This window comes from Corapipo altera, unplaced genomic scaffold, assembly GCF_003945725.1.
Source record: "Corapipo altera isolate COAL_440 unplaced genomic scaffold, ASM394572v1 55, whole genome shotgun sequence".
NCBI lineage: Eukaryota > Metazoa > Chordata > Aves > Passeriformes > Pipridae > Corapipo > Corapipo altera.
The window spans coordinates 8531856-8542387 of NW_020884882.1; the positions used below are offsets into that span (position 1 = coordinate 8531856).

Below are 10532 nucleotides of genomic sequence, written 5' to 3' on the forward strand. Positions count from 1 at the left end.
CCACTTTTGCTGCTGAAAACACCACAACAGTGATGAGCTCCCAAACTGCAGCTTCCCCCTCCAGCATCCTCTGGCTCTTGCAGCCACCATTGCCTTGAATTTGGAAAAGAGCTCTGGGCACCCCATCAGCAGCAGGGAGCTTGGCACGCAGGGATGTCAATTTGCCGGTGACTCAGCGTCATGATTTATCCCATTCATGCGATGCTCCTGAGGGAAAAGCTTATTAATCAGGTCTGTGTTTCCAGTGCAGCTCCATGATTTAGGGTCCCCCATGACTAAAGTTTTAGTGAGAATGGAATTATTGCATGCCTTGCTGGCTTCTGGAAAGGGCTGGTAGGGTGAGGAGAGGTAGCGAGGTGGCAGTGAGGGGTTTGTCACTTCCCAGGACCCTGAGAAGGACCAGCCCAATGGGGCTGAGCACAGGTCAGGGAGTGCTGTGAAATATTCGTAGAAGGTTGGAGCACATTGTGTTCAGAGGGGGTCCCTCTGTCCAGCCTCCCCTCATAACATGAGCTGCTGACCTTCTCCCCTTGCTGTCAGAGCATCCTCCTGGATGCTGAGGTACAGCTCAGTCTTTAATTTGGGGCTCACTGTTGATGCTGGCTCTGGCACAGTAGTGGTTTCTATGGCAACCCCAGAGGCAGATGCAGAGATGCCTCTAGCTGAGGTACCACCAGCCCAGGTATCCCAGGTTGTTTCTCCCAAATCACACGCAAACAGCCACGCAGCACATCAGGATGGACTCTGTGGTTACTCTGCCAGGTGGGCAGCAGAAGCAATGGGGCAGTGGCACTGAAAACGTGAATGCTTGTGAATGCTCTTTTCTGAATGATTTCCAACTTTCCCCACGCTGTGATGCCCGCGGCAGACGGCTCAGCCTGCCCCAGCAGTGTGCCGGATGCTGCTGCACTCCGACAGGATTCAGCCTTCTGTCTCTACGGCCCTGCTGCCCAACAAGGATCATGCCAGCTGTCTCCTCTGAAAGGTCAGGCATCTGTGCTTGATATTTACCCGGACTTGTGAGATCTTTCTAATGTCGTACCAGTTAAAGATCGAATCCCTCGCCTGCATCCACTACTGCTGCTCTCTGCTTTGGGTGCAGGACTCTGGATGGAGCCAAGACTAGCAAGGCTCATGTGAGCCCACAGCACTGGGTAATTGGGGGTCACCCCCCACTGGTCTCACTGTGTTTAGGGTACACCCCTAAACATCACCCACAGACACCACCTTCACTTCCCAATTGCCTGTAAGCAGGATTGTGGTGTCCCTGCATAGGGGAGCTGGTCACAGTTGGATCCAACTCTCCCACACACCAGCCGCAGTCCATCCTTTGAGATCGGGCCATGGTGCTGGATGGGGCCCAGAAGCTGACAGTAGGCATCTCATCTTATTTCTGAGGATCCTGGCAGCCATCTCCATTTCCTGCCTCTCTCACACCTCAGCTCTCTCCAGCAAGGCCCCTCTCCTGCTGCTACCTTCACCCCCTGCAGCCCCTTCCACCACAGGAGAGGCCAAGCAGGAGCAAGGCTGTGCCAAGGCAGGGCAGCCACTGCTCAGCTCCCCCTCTCCAAAAGGGGGCCAGATCCCAACATCACATTGCTCTGCTCACCCTGGCAGTGGGGAGAAGAACAAGAGCCATCCCCACCCCACAGCATGGGTCCTGCCAGGGAAGGGTTCTCCCTTGGGAGGGGTTTTCCTGACAGGCTGCGGCATGTCTCTGCTTGGAGTAGGATAAACAGGGACAACACGACTCCAGTGGGGTAAAATTCCATGTGTTTCATTTATTCAAGGTGCTACATCACCTCCCAGGCACTGAGCTACAGAGCACCTCTGTGCTACATGAGACATTGACTGGGTCTACGACGACACAGCACTCACTGCTACACACACGGCACGGACACGCCACGGCACTGCCGGGGCCGGGCAGGGCAGTGAGGCCAGCGACAGTCCCGCCGCCGCTGCTCCCTCCACACTGCTGGCCATGGCCGTCCCACCAGGCAGGAGTTTGCCCTGGGTTCCATCACCACAGCACTACAGGAGCCAAGAGGGATTTCCAAAACTGCAGCTGCTCCCGTGCCCAATGTCATGGGACTGCAGCTCCCTGGAGCCAGGTCACTCGCAGGCATGGGTGCTCACACACCCTGTCCCCATCTTCAGGCACTTGGTGCTTGGCTGGGGCTGGCTCCCAGGGCCCCGCTCAGGGCGCCTCACGCAGGCACAGAGCCTCGACGGCACTGCTGGGGCCCTGGGCCACTCCACCGATGAGGAAGAGCAGGCCGGGTGCTGGGCAGCTGGAGCAGGAGCAGCGGCCTGTGGGCATGGGGGGCAGTGGCTCCCACTTCTTCTGTGAGGGGCTGAACCCTTCCACTGAGTCCAGTGGGTAGGACTGGTTCCCTGTGGGAGATAGAATGGCATCAGAACCCCCTGCATCCCCCCCGCACACCCCCTAGTGTCTGCCTTTCCCCCTCTGCATGCCTCTGATATCCCAACAGGAGCCTTGGGCTGCGGGGGCTCTGAGATCCCAGAGGCAATTAGTGGGGAAACAAGAGGATTAGCCAAGTCCCCACAGGGAGGGCTGTTGGAATTAATGCCGCATTGCTGGCTCTGCCCACCCTGTACTGGCACTCCGCAGGGATAAGGGAGGGCAGCTCCAGCAGCGGCAGGGTTCAGGAACAATGCCACACCACAGGGATTCAGCCAGCACCACTTGCCTTCCCCATCACCTCCTCCCGCCCAGCTCACCCTGGATGAGCCTGGGGGGTCTGGCAGCCCTCACTGCAGGGCTGGAGGTGTTGTGGCTGGCACCAGGCTCCCCAGACAGCCCTTCCTGCTGCATCTCTGCTGCTGAGTGACAGCACTAACCTTTCCCCAGCTCTCTTGGGAGAGGGATGCAGTGCTGCAGCCCTGCACAGTGGGGCTGAGTCACTGTGGGCTATGTGAGCCCGGCACACTGCACATGAGCTGGAAAAAGCCTGGTTTGGAGGTGAAAGGGGCAAGGGGCTCAGTGGGGCAGCCTTTGGGACAGGGCAGTAGGGTCTTCCCAGAACTTGAAGGGCACAAAAGGGATGCAGATGCAGACAGTGTTGCAGTACCCCCGTGGCTTTTCACAGCCAACCTCTCCACTGTCATGCAGGTCACTGATATGCCACAAATGATGGGGATGGGAACACAGCCACACGCCTACCCCCGGCATTACCGAGGCCACCCACGGCCACCACTCTTCCTCCTAGGCAGCCAGCCACGAAGTCGGCTCTCTTCTCCCTCATGCGGATGGTGCGGTTTGGCTTTCTCCATGCACCTGGGGGTGAGAGGGAGTGAGCATCACACACTGGGGCTCCTCTCCACACACTGATGCCAGGACAGCCCCAGGTTAATCACTCTCTGGGACCAGGGAGCACAGGGCAGGATTCGCATGGGTGCAAGGGGCTGATGTTCAGAGCCTGCATAATCATGTCCCTCAGGTGCAGACACCCCTCACCAATCCAAGGAGTCATCCTGGACACATAGGTGATGCTTCCACTCTACTCAGGGACATGGAGCTCACCTTGGGCAGGATCGAACATCTCCACGGTGTTGACAAAGTGGGGACGAGAATAGAAGTTGTGTGGCCCTGGTTGCTGCAGCCCCCCCAGGCTGAAGACGATGCCATCGGCCATGGCGCAGGCGGCGAAGGCGCGGCGGCTGGGCATGCTGGGATAGCGTGTCCAGCTCCTCGTCTCCAGATCGAAGGCCTCGAGGGCTGTGACGGGCAGCTTGCCCTGCCGGCCCCCTGTGCACAGAGGAGATGCTGTGGCTGCTGGTGCCCCGAACTGGCACCATCACTGTACTCAGCAAGCCTGAGGGGCCCCCCTGACTGCAGTGCTGGGCAGCATGGAGCTACCCTGGGGTGCACCAGGTCACTCCCTGACCCAGAGGTAGTGGAGGTACACAGGGGATGCTCAGCTTGCCCCAGCAGCACCTACCCAGGATGAAGATCTTGTTGCCCTGCAGGAAGGCGGAGGCCCCATAGCATGGGGTGGGCATGGAGGGCAGGGGCTGCCAGTGGTCCTTCGCCGGCTCATAGACACGGACCAATGCCTGGGGGGAGGTGTCCGCACCCATTCCCCCCAGTGCGTAAACAGCCCCGTCTGCAAAAGAGGTAGTGGTGAGGCAGGGAGATCTGTGGGCAGCACCATGGGGCTGGGAGTGCCCCTGTGCCCTCCAGGGCTGGTAGCACAGGCACTGCAGAGTCCCATGGGCACACATCATTCCAGAGTGGCTAGAGGGTGGTGTAGCCAGGCCTGAGCCTGGCAATGCCCTGATCCTAATGGGACCCTCTTGTCCCCCTCTCCATGCCATCCATCAGACACAGAGAAGAGCACAAGGCCATCCTCTCTAATTATTCTCAACAGTACCATCTCCCTGGAGACACCATGGCAACACAGCCATTCTGCCAAATCCTGCTCCTGCTCCCAGCATAGCCGGCACCCCTGCCCGCTCCCACCACTGTCCTGCCATCCCCTCTGCCCTGCTCAGCCTGCTGCAACCTGGGCCATGCCACAGCATCCCTGGTCAGGAAGCAGACTTGGGCACCACATACCTGGCTCCTAGCATGCCAAACTGTGCCAAGGCTCCAAGGCTGCTCAGGAAACTTTAGGCAGGAGTCACAATATGTTTGATGCACAGTACACCAAGCTGGGCTCAAGCAGAGTGCTCAGCCACCCAGCATGGCCCACAGCCAGGGCAGCTGGGGAAGGCAACCATACCTGGAGGGGCTCTGTATTGCTCATCTCTGGGCTGCAAGTGGGCTGGCTTTTGGGGCAGGAGCACGATCCTACTATTAAGTGGTAAGTTTGGCTGCTGGGTGAAAGTCTTATGCAGCATCCCAAACAGCATAGGGATTCAAATCCCACCTGAGCATCCCTGACTCCTGTATCTCCACTTCTCCAGACTGCAGCCAGGTACCCTCCCCATCCCTCACCTCTCTGCACAGCTGAGATGCCCATGGAGGGCTGAGCCAGCGCCGCCTTCTTCTCCCACTTGCCCTCATCCACGTGGTAGACCTCAACGGAGGCGAGAGGGCTCTGTGTCGCATCCACGCCACCCACCACCAAGATCTGCTTGCCCAGGGCGAGGGCAGCAGCACCAGCCCGCGGCGTGGGCAAGGGTGGGAGCGTGGTCCAGCGCTGGGCCGGGAGGTCGAGAACCTCGGCCGTTCCCAGGGCTCGCCCACCGCCCCCGCAGCCGCCCAGCACGAAGAGCTGCCCGTCGCGGTGCGTGGCGCTGCAGTACACGCGCCGCGTGGGCATGGAGGGGAAGGTGGCCCACGCGAAGGCGCCCGCGCCCGCCGCCATGGGCCTGCTCAGCCGCCCCGGGGGTCCCCGGGTCCTGATCTCGCTGTGTCGCCCATCCGGCCTGACTCGGCACTGGCCCGGCTCTGCCCACCGCCTCCTGCGGGGAGAGCATCCGAGTCAGCGCCCAGGCACGCACCGCTCCCCCAGCCCCAGCGAGCCAGCTCCTCTCGGCGCTGCGAAAGCCCCCGCTCCCCGGGGCTCCCTGCCCGCCCCCTCTGGGCTCCCACTCCCTGGGGTTCTCTGCTCGCACCCACTGGTACTCCTGCTCCCCGAAGTTCCCACACTCCGGGGTCCCACTCCCCTGGGCCGCCGGTACACAGCCTGTACCCACCGGGACTTCCGCGCGCCCGTCCCCCTCTGCCCGCACCTTCCGAGGCTCCCAGTGCACAGTCCGGACTCCGCGATGCTCCTACTCCCGGCGCACCGCCCGCACGCCGCGGCGCTGCCCGGACTCCCGCCCGCATCCCGCAACCCACGGGGCTCTGGGCCACTGCCCGCAGCCCGCACCCACCGGCGCTCCCCGGGCTCCCGCTGCACCGCCCGCACCCCCGGCGCTTCCCCGGTTCCCGCTGCACTGCCCGCATCCCCGGCCCTCCCCAGGCTCTCGCCTGCACCCCCGGCCGGCCGCTCCGCCGTACCGGGACTGCCTGCGCCGCCCCGTCGCTGGGACAGTGGTACGGACAGGAACTGGGACCAGGCTCACCTCTCCGCCCGCTCCGCCGCTCTCCCCGCCGCTCCGCGCCACCGCCCGCTCCGGGCCCGCCCGCTGCCGGTGGGGGCGGCGCCGCGCCCGCCTTGGCTCCCCCTCCGAGCTCCGCTCCCCTCCGCCCGGTCCTCCCGCTGCCACCAGTCCGCCGTGCCCCTGTCGCGTTCATCTCGTCGGGACGGAGCCGCCGCAGGGAGAAGAGCTGGAGAGATCACGCTGCCGCTGCTAGAGCCACACAGCGCCGGGCTCACAGAGCTGAGAACCCACCGTCCTGCCCAGGAGAGCACCCCCCGGCCCGTCACTGCTGCAGGGCTGCAGGGACAGAGCATGAGCTCAGCCCCACTCTGAGCACACCCTTGCCACAGTCTCTCAGCAGCGTCAGGAAGATGCACACGGGTCTTAAACCCTCCACCGCCACTTTTGTCCCCACTTGGCTGAGCCAGGCAAATGAACATGCCAGGAAAGGCGCTTCCCACCCACCAGCACAGGCAGAGGCAAGGGCAGGCAGGAAATTCACACAGAAATGAGCTAAAAAGGTTTGCTTTAAAAACAGACAGAAGTGACAGGGCATCCGCTGAGAACACCACACCAGAAATGGCACCTGTGGGTGCTGCCGATAACACTGTGCTCACGCTGGCACCTGCTCCGCACCAGTCACCGCCACAGGAGTGGGAAGGGAGGTGTGAACACTGAGAAGCTGCATCACAGCCATGGTGTAAGGGATGGAAAGACCTGCCTGGCAAGCAGAGGGGCACAGTGAGCCCCAGCCCTCATGCAGGAAGGGCACCTTGGGCAGCACTGCCAAGGAATGGAGAACCATTTCCTCAGGAATCCCATCACACAAGCTCCCGGGACACTTGTGTTTGGGCATGGAGGCTCCTGGTAGGACTGAACGCCCACATTGCACATTGGAGAGGGAACAGCTTGAAGCAGGAGCCCAGCCCAGGACTTTGCCTGTGTGTAGTAGAAAGTGGGGGGTGTCCCATTCTGGAGCCCCTTGGCCCCACGAGGTGGTATCACTGTCCATCCCACTGCCGGCTTGGAGTGTCCTTCTCCGCGCAGGCCAGGTAGCGGTCATAGTTCTCCTCGCACCTCCTCACACAGCGCAGGAAATAGTCCTCATCAGAAATGGCCTCCAGCAGGTCTGTCTGCACCAGGCACACGTCGTACAGCTCTGAGGTGGGTGCACTCCTGGGGTTGCTGCTGCCCCGCTCCGAGAACACCTGCGGGGAGAGCAGGGCCTGGCAGAAGCACATGTGCTCTGTGGTGCCCCTGTCCTCCCCTGGCCAGGCACCTCCATGCTGGCTGTGGGTCAGGGTCAGAGGGCAGGGGGATCCCATCTCCACTCCAGCAGCACAAGGTGAACTTTCTCCAGATTTCCCCTCCCTCACAGAAAGTGCCTTTGGTTCCAAAACAGCTTGTCACACATGCTGCTGGTGCTCCCCTAAAGGAACACACCACACAGCTGGAAGAAAATAGCTCTGTGGAGCAGCCAACGCCAGGAAAACCTCTGCCAACAGCTCTCCTTTGGCTGCCACAGGAGGGAACAGGGACTCCACCTTCTGATCTTCACCATGGCTCTGCCTAAGGCCACCTGGTAATCTGTTTCACTTCCAGCACTGCTCTGTCACCATCACTGACATGGGGACAGCATTGCAGAGCTGGTGATGCAAGAGGAGGGGAAGATGGCATCCAACCTACAGATCCTGGTTGCAGGACAACAAGGTCCCAGCAGTGAGGACGAGCCCCGCTGGGAAGATGCTTGGCTGCTGCCCAAACTCCCACGAGGCCTGCTGCCACCATAACTGGATCCTACCTGTGTGATCTGGCATGGGAGCCACCCTGGGGCTGGGCTGCAGGGCTACTCTTGAGACAAGCTGAGCAGCACAACCGACCAGCCATACCAGCTACTGATGGCAAAAGGAGGAACTCCTTGATCAGGGAAACAGCCTGAGGCTGAAATGCAGCAAGTGGAGCTGTGTGAGCCATTCTCTATCTGCTGCAGACATCCAGGCAGCAGCTGCTGCACACAGGGGCTGTTGCAATAACTCCCTTGAACCAGGCACAGCACAGACCAAACCCTATTCCTGACAGGTCTGTCCAGGGAGTGACAACTCCTGCCAACAGCTACAAAACTACAACCTGGGAGAGCTTGTATGGAAGGGAATATCCACAAAGCACGTCATTCCTCATAACTCCCTGGCTGCCTGGCAAACACTGCTGACCATTCACTGGCTGCTGCAGGTTTTCCCCCCAGCACTGTCTCCTTACAGATGGAAATGGGCAGGAGTTGAGGCCACTGCCATGCTGGTGCCACAGGGTGCAGTGGCACCAGGGCTACACCTCAATCCCCCTTTGCAGCCTCACGCAAAGGACACAAAACGTGCCTGACCTCACCAGGGTCACCCCCAGTGCGGCCTTCAGCCACTTACTTGTGGGTGGACAATGGTGTCCGCGTCGTCCAGCCGGATATTGTCATCGATGAAGATGTGGTGAACATCAGGATCGTGGGGGTCTATCCACAGGGGCTTCCCACCGCGGGAACAGAAATTATTTCTGGCCCACCTGAAACAGTTATCAGGAGAAGAAGCAGTCAGGGGAGTGAGAGGGTGACAGCTCCCAGGCAAAGGCAGGCTGTACTGCAGGCTCAGGGCAGCCTCTGAGCCAGGGAAGTGGGACGGAGAATGTCCCGTCCTGCTGCCCGCTGTGGCCTCACGGGAAAGGCATTTTGCACCAAGCTGACAAATCAGGGGTTGTTTGGAGAAAAGCATGGAGTATACCAGGGGATGGAGACCTGAGGAAAGGTATGACAGCCCCATCAGGCTACACACAGGAAAAACAGGGAGTGCATAAGTGACAGGGGCCCCAAAACCAAAAAGACTTCAAAACTAGGAGCTATCTCAGAAGATCAGAGAATCACAGGAGAAAATATAACGCCCAATCCACTTCCTCAGTGCCCTGTTTCTCACCAGTCAAAGTGGTCTTGGAAGCCTCCAATTCCCTCAAAGGAGCTGAAATAGTTGTAAAGCTTTCTCCCATCTTCCCGGGTGGCCAGCTTCTCTGCACCCCGTGTCAGCACCACCTCCCGCTTGCTGCAGCGGATCTGGCCAGGGGTGAGGTCCACAGGGAGCTGCAGGACCACAGAAAGCAAGGGAGGAAAGGTTTTCAAAGCAGACAGGTTGTTTCATGCACTGGTAGAGACACCAAGAAGCAGGGTGGAGACTCCCCACCATCGCAGTGTGGGAGGGCAGTGCTGAGGAGAAGACAAGAGAAAGTGTGGAACCACCCCCAGCCAAAAGTCATCCCCTTCCCAGGGACAGAAAAGAATGACCTCCCAGCTGCACACTGCCCCCGTTTCATTCTCTGCTCCCCATAAATGCTCCAAGAAATAAGTGAAGCATCTCCTGAAGATCATTCCCAGTGCTCCTGCCCAGTGTGCTTCCAGGGGGAGGGCAGAGAGCACAGCTGCAATCAGCTCTGAGCCAGGGAGCCCTGCACTGCTGCAGCAGCCACTTCCCAGGAGAAGGGATGCTCTGTCCAACCTGGGATACCTCAAGAGGAGACCATTCCCATACAGAATTTGCACACACACGTGCTCCCCCACAGCTGACAGCCTCATCCCAAGAACCCGGTGCTTTTAAAGCAGTCTGGCCAAGTGGTTGGAGAGCAGCTTGGCACGGGGGGGGGGGCACCGTGGGACTACCCGGCTGCCCTTCCCCATCCCACAGGACCCTCGGGGCACCACTCACCGCCACGTCCCGCAAGGTGGGGAACTGGGGGTGCTGCCCGTCCAGGGCACTGCTGACAGCCTGTAGGGCACGGGGCAGGTCGGTGCCGAAGGTCCTGAAAACCACGGCGAAGGCCCGGCCATTCCGGTGCAGCGTGTCCAGGAGCCGGAAGAAGGAGGGCAGGATCAGGTGGTAGCGCTCGCCGGGCTCTCCCGGCACGGACAAGGCGTCGTGCGGCCGGCCCGGCCACTCCAGCAGCTGCAGGTGGCGGGCGTGGAGGTTGCGGAAGCGGCGACCCGGCCCGGCCTCGGTGAAGGAGGGGTCCCGGCCGCAGGCGCTGTAGTAGCTGAGGGCGCCGGGGCACGGCGGGCACAGGGACGGACGGTCGCTCAGCCACTCCCACTCGCCTGCAAGAAGAGAGGAGCGCGTTCGGCGCCCGCCGCCGCCGGCACACCGGCTCCCCCCGCTCCCACAGCCCCGGCGCTCACCGGCGGCCCCGGCGCGGCCCCAGGTGACGGTGCTGAGGAAGGTGTTGAGCGCCGCGCGCGGGCCCTGCCCGGTCACCGTGTCCGCCACCACCACGGTGTTGTTGAGGTCCACGTGCAGCACCAGGCGCCGCCGCCGCTGCGCGGCCCTGCCGCTCATGGCCCGGCCCCTGGCCCGGCCCCGCCGCTCACGGTCCGGTCCCGGTCCCGATCCCGGCCCCGGTCCCAGCCCCGGCCCCGCCGCTCACGGCCCGGGCCCGGTCCGGCCCCGTTACCTGAT

At 61.4% G+C, this 10532-nt stretch overlaps 2 protein-coding genes across 6 annotated transcripts; both read right to left on the minus strand.

Moving 5' to 3' along the window:
• Nucleotides 1-1756: 1756 nt before the first annotated feature.
• KLHDC8B (kelch domain containing 8B) lies at nt 1757-6072 on the minus strand. 5 transcript variants are annotated; one of them, XM_027640803.1, is made up of 6 exons: nt 6037-6072; nt 4961-5430; nt 3963-4127; nt 3545-3769; nt 3185-3298; nt 1757-2394 (listed from the first exon to the last, which is right to left on the minus strand). In XM_027640803.1, the coding sequence occupies exons 2-6, from the start codon at nt 5331-5333 to the stop codon at nt 2198-2200; spliced, it is 1074 nt and encodes a 357-aa protein (XP_027496604.1). In that variant the 5' UTR covers nt 5334-5430; nt 6037-6072; the 3' UTR covers nt 1757-2197. The 5 variants fall into 5 exon arrangements, with proteins under 5 accessions (XP_027496604.1, XP_027496606.1, XP_027496603.1 ...); XM_027640805.1 differs by lacking the exon at nt 6037-6072 and adding an exon at nt 5972-6036 and having other exon boundaries at nt 3197-3298; XM_027640802.1 differs by lacking the exon at nt 6037-6072 and adding an exon at nt 5972-6036.
• Nucleotides 6073-6563: 491 nt separating this feature from the next.
• LOC113945722 lies at nt 6564-10448 on the minus strand. The gene is made up of 5 exons (XM_027640213.1): nt 10256-10448; nt 9789-10174; nt 9009-9169; nt 8472-8604; nt 6564-7262 (listed from the first exon to the last, which is right to left on the minus strand). The coding sequence occupies exons 1-5, from the start codon at nt 10410-10412 to the stop codon at nt 7056-7058; spliced, it is 1044 nt and encodes a 347-aa protein (XP_027496014.1). The 5' UTR covers nt 10413-10448; the 3' UTR covers nt 6564-7055.
• Nucleotides 10449-10532: the final 84 nt, after the last annotated feature.